The sequence below is a fragment of the Aegilops tauschii genome, chromosome 2, assembly GCF_002575655.3.
Source record: "Aegilops tauschii subsp. strangulata cultivar AL8/78 chromosome 2, Aet v6.0, whole genome shotgun sequence".
Classification (NCBI taxonomy): domain Eukaryota; kingdom Viridiplantae; phylum Streptophyta; class Magnoliopsida; order Poales; family Poaceae; genus Aegilops; species Aegilops tauschii.
Genome location: NC_053036.3, coordinates 416,365,270 through 416,380,193, shown reverse-complemented (window position 1 = coordinate 416,380,193; position 14,924 = coordinate 416,365,270). Strand labels below are relative to the sequence as shown.

The following is a 14,924-nucleotide window of genomic DNA, read 5'->3' as shown; positions in this document are numbered from 1 at the left end:
TTTAGAACTTTGAAATGCGAATTTTGAATGTTTGAAATAGAGGTAATAGCACCCCAGATCCACAAACTTGCACAGAATGTGATGTTTTAGTTCAAAACTTGCAAAATGTTACTGAGGACTCCCATAACTTAACACCATATGTGATGTTTTGGTCCACAGTGAATCACAGCGTGACAAGTGACAGTCCAGAGGGTGGACCGGTCAGCTCTGGCAATTTTGCACAAAGGCCCCTGCCGTTTACTTGATTCAACCCGCACTGAAGCATCAACATTGCCAGAGCTACAGTGCAGGTTGAATCAATTTTGCACAAAGTCCAGAGGGTGGAATTTTCTGTGGCCCAATCAGTAATTTGGAGTACTAGAATCCTTCAGTGGAAGTTCTTGATTATGTTGATGCTACAGTGCGGGTTGAATCAAGTAAACGGCAGGGGCCTTTGTGCAAAATTGCCAGAGCTAACCGGTCCATCCTTTGGACTGCCACTTGTCATGCTGTGATTCGCTGTGGACCAAAACATCACATAGGGTGTTAAGTTGTGGGAGTCCTCAGTAACATTTTGCAAGTTTTGAACTAAAACACATTCTGTGCAAGTTTGTGGATCTGGGTGCTATTACCTCCTTGAAATAAAGGGCTGCAAAGAGCCGGAGCACTAAAAATGCCGCAATCGCTTTCAGCACCACTTTCCTTTTTTTTTTTCCTCGGAAAGACATGAACCTTTTGGAACCTAGAACCGCAGAGTGTGCAGTGAATCTATCTCCAACCTAGACTCTATACGCCTACAGCCACAGGCCACAGCCTTACTGCATGCAGCTTCCGCACACGTCTGGTCTAGAAGCATAGGCTGAACATGAAGAAACAGCTAATCGTGCCCTAGACCATCGCATCTCAGGCGTGCCATTTGGACAGCAGGAGCAGTCGAGCACGACCTTCCGGCACCACTGTCGTTTTCGCATGCCACCGGACACAGTTGAATTTTCCGAGTGACTTTTCATATTCCCACGCCTTTTCTGATCAAACTTGCCGACTCCACTACGACACAAACACCCATCGTATTCGTACGTACTTGGCCGGTCCGACGACACCACGCACAGTATCCACCCGTTTTCTTCCTTCATCATCGCATGTCAAAAACACAAAATGCAGACGCGCGCGCCAATCCCCATTTCCTTTTCGCGAACAGTGGCATCGCAGGCTCGCAGTCAAGTCTCCTCCCCCTCCGGAGGCCGGAGCCGTTCCAGACCCCCACTCTACGACTCGTCTACACCACGCACCTAGAGGGAGGGACGGGGTAGACCGTAGACCAGCGCGGTCCACACTTTGACTGGAAAATACGGGATCCGACCTGGCCCGCCGCGGCCCGTGGGCCCCACGTCCGTAGCAACGGGGAGGAGCGGATCGCCTGCTGCCGTCTCGAGCAGCGAACGGCGTCCAGCCGCTGTCACCCCGCCGCGTGACGGCCTCCTACTGGCCTACTCCGGCGGGACCCCCGAACGGCACCGCACCGGATCCCCCGTTCACGAGGGTGGAATTTTGACTGCGCCCTTCAGCTGGCGTCCTGCCACTGCCAGCGCCGGCCCCCCCGGTGGCCGCGAGCCGGGCGCGGTGGTGCGTGGACGCGCCGTACTGCTCCGAGCCGTTTCGGCACAGCACTTACCCTGCCCCGCTCTCCCGCCGCAAAACCCGTGCTACGTGGCCGCCTCGGTTACTCGTGGTCGAAACCGCCGCGGGTTCAGTTATTTATTCGTGAATGATTGATTGATATCTGGTGACGGGCGTACGAGGACAGCGTCCAGGGAAGCCCCGCGCTCCCGCGTCACGCCGGCGTCACCGCCCATCCCTCCTGCTACGCTTCCGCCTCCCACTAACCCCCACCACCCTCGGTGGAAAACGACATCCACCGTAGAGAAACGGGCTCCCCTTCACCGACCTGCGTGCCCCACGCGTGCCTTCCCCCACATGACAATGACGCGAGGTGGGCAGCGCGCGGTGGCCCGGCCTTCCGCGAAACAGGCCTCCCTTGCCGATGGAACATTTTAGGTTGGGGCACGGGCAGAGACCAGCAGAAATTTAAAAATCATCTCCAGCTGAAAAATACTCCGCACCGGTAAAAAAATCGCTTCCTCCGTGCTCTGCTCCGTCAGAGAAGAGGGGAGGGTCGAGGCAGAGCTGTCAACGCGGCGGCGGGAGGTAATCGGGGGCCGTCGTGGGCAGCTCACAAGGGCGCCGGAGACCGGGAGCGCGCGTATGCTGCGGCTTTGAGGCGGGCCCACCTGCGCTCGGATGGCTGCGTCGCCGGAGATGCTGCGGAGGCGTTGGTGGGCGGCGGCGGCGGTCTTGTCGGTGGTGCTGGCCGTGAGCCGGGTCTCCGCCAACACAGAGGGTGAGCCACTCCATCAGTTTTCTCAATTTTTCGTTATTTGGCTTCCGCCCTCCTTTCGGGTTCACGAATTGCCTGGTCCATGGGTGAGCTCGCGAGTATATATTTCGGGGGAAGGGAGTAAGCATCTCGCATGTGTTGCTGTACTTGTTAGCAAGTTTCCGCCCATGGGCGTGGACTGAATTTTTTCCTGTTAGTGGAAGGTCTTATAATCTCCGCTTTCCAGCTTTCATGGATTATGTAGGTTCTTTATCACCATGTCTCTCATATTGTGCTACGAATTTGTTCTTTCTTCGGGTTTTTTCTCTATGGCTGATAACTTTGGCCTACTGGCAAATTCACAAAGATAGAATTAGCTTCCACTGTGCTTGCCCCAACTACGGTTTAAAATAAAATAAAAACAATTTCCCCTTCTGAAGTAACGCCAAGTCTGTAATTTGGCTTATGCTTAAACTGGTTTTCTGGAAGTGCATGTTATGGCTCTACAAGTTTCATTATTCACGACACGTATTTGTTTGTAGAGACCACCACCGCACATATTTCTCTGTGTTTGAACCTTTCGTAAACATAATCTTGCCTTTCTTCACTTAGATTCCCATATCTTTGGGCTTTAACTGAACTAGTAGAATTTGTTTGTCTGAAGGCAGAACTAGTATTCTTCTGGTGTAGTAAGAACCAAAATAGTGATATCATTCTGTCTATGGTCATAATAATTTGCTGTGCATTACTTTTAGTAATGCCTGGCTCCTACACGAACTGTACATAACAAAGATGTACCTGTTGTATGAATGTGTAGGTACTATTTGGGTCAATGAACAAAAATGTATTTGCTTTACCTTTGGATTTTACTATATATTGGCCCCTATACTAGAGTAACTGCTTGGTTCAAGGAATTGAAGCTAAATATGAGGACCACGTTTATTCTTGCAAAAAAAGGGGGCAGTGCGCATCTTTGGATGCACAGGCCTAAAGAGATGTTCTCTTCCATAATCTAAAAACAAATCATGTTAAACACACATGAATTATCTGTTTATATATTAGCATTCACACATTTATCTGTACTTTAGATATTGATTAGTAGGCTATGCTAAATTTTGCATAGCTTTTTGGACAAAATGGGAGCTGTATATTTGTATGAATAATGTGGTGGCGAAGTAACTGTTAAATTTCTGCACATAAGATTATTGGGAGAATATCTGTATATTGCCTTAAATGACTAGGCATGTATAATATTGCTGATACCTGATCATATTGTATTTCCATTGGTAGGTGATGCTCTGTACAGTCTGCGTCAAAGCCTTAAAGATGCTAACAATGTGCTGCAGAGTTGGGATCCCACTCTGGTTAATCCATGCACATGGTTCCATGTTACTTGTAACACTGACAACAGTGTAATCAGAGTGTAAGTTTTGATAGATTTTTCTCCAATTTACACTTGCTAAAAGTTATACAGGTGATCTTTTGTGTGTCGACTGTAACCTTTTATTGTTGCAGTGATCTTGGAAACGCACAACTGTCAGGTGCATTGGTGTCCCAACTTGGACAGTTGAAAAATCTACAATATTTGTAAGTTTAACGTTCTAGCCTTCCGAGAATTATTTTTATAGTTATATGGCGCAGTAGTTGCATCTGTGTATGTTTTCGTAAGCTTGGTGCATGAACTTCAGTAATCTACATACATAACTTGGGTTTGCAGAACATAGCTGTGCTGAGTACTGATGACAAAATGTGTAATTATGTTCAATAAAATCTGTCCTGCAATAAAATGAGTACATGACTTGGGTTTCTAGAACATAGCTGTGCTGAGTACTGATGACAAAATGAGTAATCTACATACCTGCACTGCTTCGGTTTTCAATAAAATCTGTAATTATGTTCCAGTTGTACTATTCTAGGATGTTTAGAGTGGCTACTACATGTGCTTTGTTCTCCTACAGATTTTGGAAGTGCTGTTTGTGAGATTTCTGCTGAGATCCTACATTGTGTAGTTTTATGGTTTTCTCATTATTTCTGTGCCTTCTATTCTTTGTCAATCATTTATGGTACCTTTTACAAGTTTGGCGCTCTCATTATGTATGCCTTGAAACTTTTAGTGAAATTTCACTGTTATATGACAGGGAGCTGTACAGCAACAATATAAGTGGGACAATACCTTTGGAACTCGGGAACTTGACAAACCTGGTCAGTTTGGATCTGTACCTGAACAAATTCACTGGCGGTATTCCAGACACATTGGGGCAACTCTTAAAGTTGCGATTCCTGTAAGAATATACCTTTTTACTCCTTTCAAAACGAATATAATTGTCAATTCCACGTGCCCTGTTTTTCTGGTTCAGACCGCCACATTTCTTTGACATGTGCCCCACCCTTACCAAAAAAAAAAAACCATAATAGGAACTCCGCACAGAACCACAATAAAGATGCATCATGGCGCATGCATGCATTTGTACGAGCTTTTCTTCACAGAAGTCCTCTTAGATTTGCATGTCTTATTGAATGATAAGGTGTTCTTCTAGTTTTCTTCTTTCATATGACCATATCCAGTTAGGTATCTAGTTACAATGGAGGGTAATCTAGTGTGTAGTTCTTTTCTTGTGGCTTTAATGCTTTTCTGTAGGCCTGCTGGTTCGAACGATTATTTTCTAGCCCTGCTTGTTGGAATGATTCTAATATACTTCTTTCTGGGAATGTCTACTTGGAATAACAGCCGTCTTAACAACAACAGTCTTTCTGGTCAAATTCCACAATCCTTGACCAATATTAGCACCCTCCAAGTTCTGTAAGTTATCTGTTCTACTATTCATATAGTTCATATTCTATATGTATCTTAAGGATATGCTGTGGGCATGCTAACAAACCTTCAAACCAGTACATTATAACACATGCAATCTCACAGGGATCTATCAAACAACAATCTCTCTGGAGCGGTTCCATCAACTGGCTCGTTTTCACTCTTTACCCCTATAAGGTACTCTTTCTGGTTGAAATTCGGGTGCTTACTGCATCTTGTGAGGATGATGACTTTTAACTTATTGTCACAGTTTTGGTAATAATCCAAATCTTTGTGGCCCGGGTACTACGAAACCATGTCCTGGGGCACCTCCTTTTTCTCCACCTCCACCATTCAATCCTCCAACACCACCCGCGGCACAAGGTAAATTTTGTTAACTATGATTCTGTGGCACTGCGGTGATTCTTCTTGAAATGGGCAATCCTTGAAACTCTCAAATTATCTGTATGATCTTATTTAACATGTGCTTGCTGGAATAATTCAATTCTGTTAGGTGACCCTAAAACCGGAGCAATTGCTGGAGGTGTTGCTGCGGGTGCTGCATTGATATTTGCTGTTCCTGCAATTGGATTTGCACTGTGGCGGCGACGTAAACCTGAAGAGCATTTCTTTGATGTCCCTGGTCTGTATTATATATATATATATATATATATAGCATGCTTTGATGTCCCAGGTCATGTTATTCAATTCGTTTATCTGTACTTTTGTTTATTTTCAGCTGAGGAGGATCCAGAAGTGCACCTTGGCCAGCTGAAGAGGTTCTCACTAAGGGAGCTTCAAGTTGCTAGCGATAACTTCAGCAATAAGAACATTCTAGGAAGAGGTGGCTTTGGAAAGGTGTACAAGGGGAGACTGACGGATGGTACATTGGTAGCAGTTAAAAGATTAAAAGAAGAACGTACTCCTGGTGGCGAACTCCAATTCCAAACAGAAGTCGAAATGATTAGTATGGCAGTGCATAGGAACCTGCTTCGACTCCGTGGATTCTGCATGACACCTACAGAACGGCTACTAGTCTATCCATACATGGCTAACGGTAGCGTTGCATCACGTTTGCGAGGTATGAATTCCTTTGTACTTATTCTTCTAGACTTTTTTTTACATTCCTGTACTTTTTTGACCAACTGTAGACCTAGTTATCTCTTTCTCTGTAGATATACAGAGCCACTTCTATTTTTAAACAAGCAAAATCAAGTCGGGACAGCAAGAATAATACTGCCAAAGCTCAACTTTAAACTGTTTAATGTTTCATCTGCATCACTTTGACACATGGGACATGATGTGATCAATGCAGCATTGCACTTAGCATGCTCTACTATTTAGTCTATATAAAAAAAAGAAGAAACCAGGCAACGACTCTGAGCTTCATTATGCACTCACTTTTGCAAATCCAACTGCACTAAAATCTGATCCTAAAATTTAACCGACGAATAAGTTCGCGTGCCCCATACATATGACCTGTGAATGTGATCAGAAGCATATCCACTAGATTATCCACAGCAATATAACTTTTACGGCAATTGAAATAACTAAACCTTACTTTATCTACTACTCGTAGAGCATTTTTAGTTAATTCAGTTATGATTTATGGTACCTCTAGTACACGATTAGCGATTTCAGTTTTGACTTATGGTACTTGATTTTTAGAGCGAGGGCCAAATGAGCCGGCTCTTGAATGGGAAAAAAGAACTCGGATTGCACTGGGATCTGCCAGAGGACTGTCTTACTTGCATGATCACTGTGATCCCAAGATCATTCATCGTGATGTCAAAGCCGCAAACATTCTCTTGGATGAAGACTTTGAGGCGGTTGTGGGTGACTTTGGACTGGCCAAGCTTATGGACTACAAGGACACTCATGTAACCACAGCCGTCCGTGGAACGATCGGGCATATTGCTCCCGAGTACCTATCCACCGGAAAGTCCTCCGAGAAGACGGATGTTTTCGGTTACGGCATCATGCTTCTGGAGCTTATCACTGGGCAGAGGGCATTCGACCTCGCACGTCTTGCAAACGACGACGATGTCATGCTGCTTGACTGGGTAAGTTCTCCTCTATCATTGGTTCATTGAACATACATATCATGAGCAGCGATGCAACTCTAGTTTTGTTTGCATCGTGCATCTTAGCTGTCTGCCAGTTCTGGTTTGAGGGCTAGAGCAAACCGTTTCTCATTATTGGTTCAGTGTCCTATAGCATGCATGATGAGTGAGTAAACAAGCTGACTGACACTTGGCGTCCCTCCCATGTGTGATGTGTCATCCATGATTGAGAGGAGGCTAGCGTGAGAAGTGAAAAGTAATGCCGAGAATTGTGCGTGGCGTGGGTGCAGGTGAAAGGGCTGCTGAAAGAGAAGAAGGTGGAGATGCTGGTGGACCCGGACCTGCAGAGCGTGTACGTGGAGCACGAGGTGGAGGCGCTGATCCAGGTGGCGCTGCTGTGCACGCAGGGGTCGCCGATGGACCGGCCCAAGATGTCGGAGGTGGTGAGGATGCTGGAGGGCGACGGGCTGGCGGAGCGCTGGGAGGAGTGGCAGAAGGTGGAGGTGGTCCGGCAGGAGGCGGAGCTGGCCCCGCGAAACAACGACTGGATCGTCGACTCCACCTACAACCTCCGGGCGGTGGAGCTCTCCGGCCCGAGGTAACAACAGGAAAAAAGAACAAAACAAAATGGTCCTCGTCGACGAGCTCCGGCTAGTAGTGCCTCGTTGCAGAATTTTTAGCTCTCTTTTGTACATGATGACCGACAGATAGCTGGTCCCTTTAATTAGTGTCAAATTTGGAAGGGGAAATGTCAGCAGCAGTTCCCAGTTGCAGGCTGCTCTTGACTGCAACTCATTGTTGTGGTGGCTAATGCTACTCCTGAATCCTGATGTATTGTACTTGTACGAATCCTGATGTATTGTACTTGTACGTGCACTACACTTCGTCCGTGCTAAGGCTAAATCCTTGTAATATTAGTAGTAGTAAAGCAAAACTCTGCCGAGCTACCGGCCGATAGCTATTCTATCGACCGCTAACCCGTGATCAGTCATCGTCTACTTGTTGTCTTCAAAAGAAGAGATTCATATGTCGCGGCACATTAACTTTTACATACTTACAACACTCGAGGAACCTACGATCCACAAGCATCACGCCAACACCAAACAAGAGCAAAATCACAAGGCTAGCTAAACGGTAAAAGTAGTGGCGCGACCGGGGTACGTTGCAGAGCACGGCGAGCTAGAGGGTGGGGACGCGGAAGAACCTGCCGCGGCACATGCAGCGGTAGGCGATGGGGCACGACTCGGAGGCCTCGGCGCACCGGAAGCTGACCATGACCCGCTTGCACGGGGCGCACGCCCCGCACGCGTGCGCGCAGTCCGGCAGCCGCGACCCCGTCACCGCTCGCTCCTTGAGCGTCGTCATCCCTTGTTCCTCCTCCCTCTCCCCCGTCGCCTGGCCCCGCTTCTCCTGATGGGACGGTGGTGCCGCCTGCCCTCCGTCGTCGTCGTCGTCCCGGCATGCGGTTCCGGACGGCGTCGCCTCACCGCCAGGTCGTAGGCCGCGGGCGCCTAAACCTGCATAATGCACGTAACGTGTCAATTGCCACATGCGCCATGTCAGCTGCTGGCAAGTAGCAAGAGTCCTACGCACGCAGTGACGTGTCCACGCGACGCAACGGTCGACTGGCTGGCTTACTTGGTGTGGTTCTGGCGCCATGGGTCACGCACGAGCACGATGCCGATGCCATGGCCAGCGCAAGGGCCAGCGCCCACCGAGCTCCCACGCCAGCAGGCCTCCTCATTAACCGGCTCGCACCACAGCTAGCTCGCACGTTATGGTAGAGCCGTACCCGTACGTGAGGGAAGCTAGAGAGCAGACAGCGAGGCTGGGCAAGCTAAGATAGCTAGGCGATGCTCGCGAGCGCTTGCTTATATAGATACACGTACGCACGCTTCAGAGAGGAGACTGATGCGCGTGCAAGGCCAAGCGATCATAAATAACAGTGGATCGGAGTGGAGATACGTCGGCTCACATGGAACCCTTGTGCATGCGTGCAGCCAGCGAACACGAAGAAGACGAGGAGAAGTAGATGTGCCTCATCGATCGACTGCCCGCTACGTATTTATGCCCCTCATCGCCGCGCCGCTGGGCGTCGCAGGCAGGGGCGCAGTTATTGCGCCGCCGCAGAGGAGCAGCTGGGGGAGAGGCCGGCCGAAGGAGGACGACGTCGCTTCCCGTGGACATACTTTATGTTCATAATACTGTAACACTGCTCCGCTGAAACTCTTCTGAAATCCTGAGCGCGATCGATCGGGTACAGAATATATCCGTGTATATTCTGCTCTGCTCTGTTCTGCTGCGCCTCTTTGGTTCGGTTAATGCACTGGTACAACAACTCTGGTCAAGCCGGGCCGGCATCAATGCGGCTGCGAGCTGCTCTCTTGCGCGGTTTAATGGCGCGCATGTAAGCTGCATGCATGCATGCATGGACCGGCTGCCGGCACGCCGACGTGTCTGACGCTGCCAAGCTCTTTGTGGCGTGCGTCTGACACTGCCATGACACTTGTTTCATGTGCATCGTGGGTCTGATACTCTGATGGATGGAATTAGGTTGAGTTCGTGGGGTACGAGCTTCTGGATGAGTGAATAGGCTCTTCGAGCTAAGAACTACTGCGCAGTTCAAGCCTTCGTGTCAAGCGGAAGGGGGCTATGAACTGAAAGTCTGAGACTTGTTGGTTTGGAACCACCTGAGCAGGAGAGTGCCAAGTCTGAAACTTCTCGCGGTGCTTCAGTTAGTATTGAAATCTGTACAGCTTCAGCTAGTTTCTGGAGCAACACCACAGCGGAGGTGTCGGACTAGACTTCGAGGCTGAGATGAATGAAGAGGCAGAGGCATTGTTTGCTCTTCAGTAAAATGGGGCTCACTGAAAGACCTAGGTGGGCTTCATTGTCATCCATCTGTTGCCTGGACACTTTTGTTCTCGCTCTGAAATCTTATGTTGCTCTGCACCTTTTGTAAACCTCAAATCTGCCGCTCGTGTATGAAAAATATTGTACTCTAGAACCTCAAAGCTGTGATAAGAGTGACGGTTGTTGTTCGTGGTGTGATAACAGGCAATGGAACAGATCTTCATCATGCGGCATTATCTTTCCAGAGAGGGAATTTTAGCGGAAGAATAAGGACGAGACCACGTGGTTCCTGAATATGAAAGTAAGTTTACAGCTGTGTACATACCGGATCCGTGGCGCAATGGTAGCGCGTCTGACTCCAGATCAGAAGGTTGCGTGTTCGATTCACGTCGGGTTCAATACCCCGAACATATATAATCCGGTTATACATATTTTTTTCTATGTTTCAGTTTTTTTTAGACTGTTTTGTTTATGTTTCAACCATAAAGGATAGTGAAATATATAGTCCAACCATTGTCTGGTCAGATTACAACAGGTGCACTTTCACTTTAAGATAAATAAAGGTCTCACACAATCACGAATAATATAACAATGAAAAGAAAACCATGTATGAACTAATCTCCCTTTCTAATACCCAAAACCGGTGTTTTCAATACTTGAAACTGTAGCGAACCAACCTGTGGTGGTTAGGAGGATAATGATATCCCCAGTTCACCAGGATTCAATTCCTGGTGCTTGCATTTTCTGAATTTATTTCAGGATTTTTGACGACGTGTGTTCGGTGGGAGGAGACGTACGAGACGCCTGTTGTGACTTCATCAACCTTAAGATGATATGCCGGCTCAGTCTCTCGAGAGTGCTCATAGGGGTAAGATATGTGTATGTGTTTATAGGGTGAGTGTAGGCGCGTATATATGAACCCTGTGTTTATACCGTGTTCTAAAAAAATTACTTGAAACTTTCGTACTCGTTCTCTGGTAGACATGTCAGACACCAGGGGCGGGTCACGGGTTGTATGGCCTCGACCTTGTTTCATGCAACATTCTGCTCGATCTGCAATGGGTCAATGCTAGTATGATGTTTTCCATCAAAAGTAAGACTTCTAAAAAATTTTCCGTTTGATATAGCACATTGAGCACTTGGTTGAGCTATACAATGGGGGAAATTTGCAGGGGCACACACCTGCCTAGTCGTGTTCGGTCGCACGATTGCCAGGCGATACACAAAATCGTTGGGTTCTAAACGAGGGCACATCAAATTTTAAATTTCAGTTTTTGAAAGTTGCGATTCTTGTCGTTCTTTGTATCAATTTGGTTCTAAATTTAAAATTTGATGTGCCCTAGTTTAGTTTTTTAGTTTTAAATTTTAGTTCCACTTAGTTGTGCCCTTGTTGTGATACAAAGAACGGCAATAATCGCAAGTTTGTGGATTATCGTTCTTTGTATCACACTGTAGCTTTGAAACTTGCGATTCTTATCGTTCTTTGTATCACACTGCAGCTTTGAAACTTGCAAAAATTTAGTTCCACTTAGTTGATCCCTAAGCTCCGCGGCTAGGTTAATTTTAAATTTAACGATGTGCCCTTGTTGCGAATCTGTGATAGAAGGGAAGATAGCTCCACTTAGTTGCATAAAGATCTTTTTAGTTTTAAATTTTAGCAGTTGAAACTTAACGAAGTTTTAAAACTCGTTGAACGTATTAAAATGGGTCTTATTTGGAAGCTCTCATCACCACAAATACAAATATGAGAACAAAATTGTAAATGTTTGATTAAAAACAATACCAAAGGCTGAAAATTAAAAGCCAAAAAGTAAGTGTCGGCGCCCTCGCCCTTACGTGCCACAAATCTCCTCTCCACACAATAGGCCACGACCCATATGCGTGCACGACAACCTCTGTTTTCGAGTCGCTCGACTAGTCGTCGAGTCGCAGTTCCAGGGCCAACTCAGGTTGTCGACTCGACTCATGGGATGAGTCGAGCGACTCGCGTGACTAGTCACGGCTAGTCACGACTAGTTGCTGTTTCTGGGTCGATCGACTCAATTATTTGGGGCCCCCACCTGTCATATGTTTTTTTTACAGTATTTGCTTGCCCATCCCCTCCTGGAAACCTAGATCGAACCATTCTCCCCCACCCCCGCCCCAATCCTCTCCTTGGCAGCCGCCGCCCCTCCCCCCTCCTCCCCTGGCTGCTGCTGCTGGTGGTGTGCTCCTCCACTCCTCCCCTGGTTGCTGCTGTTGATGCTGCTGGTGTGCTCCTCCCCTCCTTCCCTGGTTGTTGCTGCTGTTGTTGCGCACTTGTGCTCCTCCCCTGGCTACTGTTGTTGTTGGTGTGCTCCACTGCTCCTCCCCTGGTAAGTACTATCATAGTATCATGTATCCTCTCTTTTCCTTTTGATCTGATCTAGATCTAGACCTCTAGTACTTCTGCTAGGTAGCTTTGGATCCATTTGGTGAAAAAACAACTAAGTGGAGCTATCTTCCCTTCTATCACAGATTCACAAGTCACAACAAGCACCATTTCCTCCCAGCCAGAGATATCCCAAGTTGTTCGATCAGCTCAAGCTGCAGAAGAAGCTAAAGAACACTATGATCCATTCAAGATCCTAAGATGAGGCCAGCAAGGAGCAAGGATCCATCCTGGAAATATGCATTCTGGCCAGATCTTAACAAGAGGTTGTTGCCGCAATGTAATTTGTGTGGCAAGCATATTACCTCTAGACCTTGCAGGATGAAGAAGCACCTTGCTGGGGGCTATACAATTGTGAGCATGTGCACAAAAAAAACCCTGAAATTCGAAAGGAGATGCACGAGTACTTGAGGACTCACTCACACAGTTTCAAAAATCTTGATGGAGATGAAGGTGGTGAAGAAGGTGCTGAACAAGAGAAGGGTGAAGCAAGTTCAAAAGCTTCCAACAGCAACACCTCCAAGAAAAGGAAATCAGAGGGGACTACTCATTTGGCGGCACCAGTGGGAAAGAAGCAAGGAAAGTCCATTGAAGATCAGATTCAGAATACACCGGAAGAGGTGGTTGCCGAGAGGCATATGTCAAAGGGCACTCAAAAGACCATGAAGGATTACAACAAGAAGACAAAGGAGCAAAAGGATGATGTAGATAATCATTTAGCCGACCTCTTGTATGAGAACTGCCTTCCACTCAATATTGTCAATTCAAGGAGTTAGGAGATTCTATTGGAATCTATAGGGCAGTATGGTTCTGATTATACATCTCCTCTTATCATCAAGTGAGGGAACAATTGCTTGATAAGGCAAAGATCAAGACCTACAACTTGAGAGGGAAGCATGAAGTTGCATGGAAAGAATATGGTTTCTCACTCATGTCAGATGGCTGGACAAACATGACCGGGCGGCACTTGATCAACTTCCTCGTCAACAATCCCGAAGGTACCGGCCAATGTTTCTTCTGAAACTGTTGATGCAAATATGGTGGCAAAGTTTTTGAGCGAACAAATTGATGCAATTGGCCCTGAATTGGTAGTCCAAGTAGTTAGCGATAATGGATCTAACTACAATGCAGTTGGCAACCTTCTAATGGAGAAGTATCCTACAATATATTGGACACCTTGTGCTGCCCACTGTTTGGATCTTATGCTAGAGGACCCGGGAAGATCAAAGAGTTCAGCCGTTGCATTGCTAAAGCAAAGAGAACAACCAGATTTATTTATTCCCATGGAAAGGTGTTGGGGAACGTAGTAATTTCAAAAAAATTCTTACGCACACGCAAGATCATGGTGATGCATAGCAACGAGAGGGGAGAGTATCGTCTACGTACCCTTGTAGACCGTAACCGGAAGCGTTAGCACAACGCGGTTGATGTAGTCGTACGTCTTCACGATCCGACCGATCCAAGTACCGAACGCACGGCACCTCCGAGTTCAGCACACGTTCAGCTCGATGACGTCCCATGAACTCCGATCCAGTAGAGCTTTGAGGGAGAGTTCCGTCGGCACGACGGCGTGATGACGGTGATGATGATGCTACCGACGCAGGGCTTCGCCTAAGCACCACTACGATATGACCGAGGTGGATTATGGTGGAGGGGGGCACCGCACACGGCTGGGAGAGATCAACAGATCAACTTGTGTGTCCTAGGGTGCCCCCTGCCCCCGTATATAAAGGAGCAAGGGGGAGGCCGGCCGGCCCCTGTAGGGCGCGCCAAGAGGAGGAGTCCTACTAGGAGGAGGAAAGGAAGGAGGAGAGGGAGAAGGAAGGAGAGGGAGGAAAAGGAGGAAAGGGGGGCCGCCCCCCTAGTCCAATTCAGTTTGGGCTAGGGGGGCCGCGCGCCCTGCCTCCTCTCTTCCACCACTTGGCCCATGAGGCCCATTACTTCTTCCTCGTATTCCCGTAACTCCCTGGTACCCCGAAAAATACCCGAATCACTCGGAACCTTTCCGATGTCCGAATATAGTCGTCCAATATATCAATCTTTACGTCTCGACCATTTCGAGACTCCTCGTCATGTCCGTGATCTCACCCGGGACTCCGAACTACCTTCGGTACATCAAATCACATAAACTCATAATACCGATCGTCACAAAACTTTAAGCGTGCGGACCCTACGGGTTCGAGAACTATGTAGACATGACCGAGACACGTCTCCGGTCAATAATCAACAGCAGAACCTGGATGCTCATATTGGCTCTCACATATTCTACGAAGATCTTTATCGGTCAAACCGCATAACAGCATACGTTGTTCCCTTTGTCATCGGTATGTTACTTGCCCGAGATACGCTCGTCGGTATCTCAATACCTAGCTCAATCTCGTTACCGACAAGTCTCTTTACTCGTTCTGTAATTCATCATCCCACAACTAACTCATTAGTTGCATTGCTTACAAG

General features: G+C 47.4%; 2 protein-coding genes and 1 non-coding gene across 3 annotated transcripts; 2 read left to right on the top strand and 1 right to left on the bottom strand.

The window, feature by feature from the left end:
* The first annotated feature begins 1,951 nt into the window (after nt 1–1,951).
* On the top strand, nt 1,952–8,141 carry LOC109731779 (LRR receptor kinase SERK2). The gene is made up of 11 exons (XM_020290951.3): nt 1,952–2,377; nt 3,644–3,776; nt 3,869–3,940; nt 4,492–4,635; nt 5,082–5,153; nt 5,271–5,342; nt 5,416–5,528; nt 5,659–5,787; nt 5,884–6,225; nt 6,813–7,207; nt 7,498–8,141. The coding sequence occupies exons 1-11, from the start codon at nt 2,278–2,280 to the stop codon at nt 7,807–7,809; spliced, it is 1,884 nt and encodes a 627-aa protein (XP_020146540.1). The 5' UTR covers nt 1,952–2,277; the 3' UTR covers nt 7,810–8,141.
* A 65-nt stretch (nt 8,142–8,206) lies between these two features.
* Nucleotides 8,207–9,071, bottom strand: LOC109731778 (uncharacterized). The gene is made up of 2 exons (XM_020290950.4): nt 8,846–9,071; nt 8,207–8,724 (listed from the first exon to the last, which is right to left on the bottom strand). The coding sequence occupies exons 1-2, from the start codon at nt 8,949–8,951 to the stop codon at nt 8,387–8,389; spliced, it is 444 nt and encodes a 147-aa protein (XP_020146539.1). The 5' UTR covers nt 8,952–9,071; the 3' UTR covers nt 8,207–8,386.
* Nucleotides 9,072–10,386: 1,315 nt separating this feature from the next.
* Nucleotides 10,387–10,458, top strand: TRNAW-CCA (transfer RNA tryptophan (anticodon CCA)). Its single transcript has one exon. It is a non-coding gene; the product is annotated as a tRNA-Trp (tRNA).
* Nucleotides 10,459–14,924: the final 4,466 nt, after the last annotated feature.

What these genes read in the sequence shown, in the direction of transcription:
- LOC109731778 (XM_020290950.4), bottom strand. Translation starts at nt 8,951, where the DNA reads ATGAGGAGGCCTGCTGGCGTGGGAGCTCGGTGGGCGCTGGCCCTTGCG. An exon ending in TGGCGCCAGAACCACACCAA is followed by an intron (nt 8,725 to 8,845) that starts GTAAGCCAGCCA and finishes TGCATTATGCAG; the next exon opens with GTTTAGGCGCCCGCGGCCTA.
- LOC109731779 (XM_020290951.3), top strand. Translation starts at nt 2,278, where the DNA reads ATGGCTGCGTCGCCGGAGATGCTGCGGAGGCGTTGGTGGGCGGCGGCG. An exon ending in GACAACAGTGTAATCAGAGT is followed by an intron (nt 3,777 to 3,868) that starts GTAAGTTTTGAT and finishes TTATTGTTGCAG; the next exon opens with TGATCTTGGAAACGCACAAC. An exon ending in CGTTGCATCACGTTTGCGAG is followed by an intron (nt 6,226 to 6,812) that starts GTATGAATTCCT and finishes CTTGATTTTTAG; the next exon opens with AGCGAGGGCCAAATGAGCCG.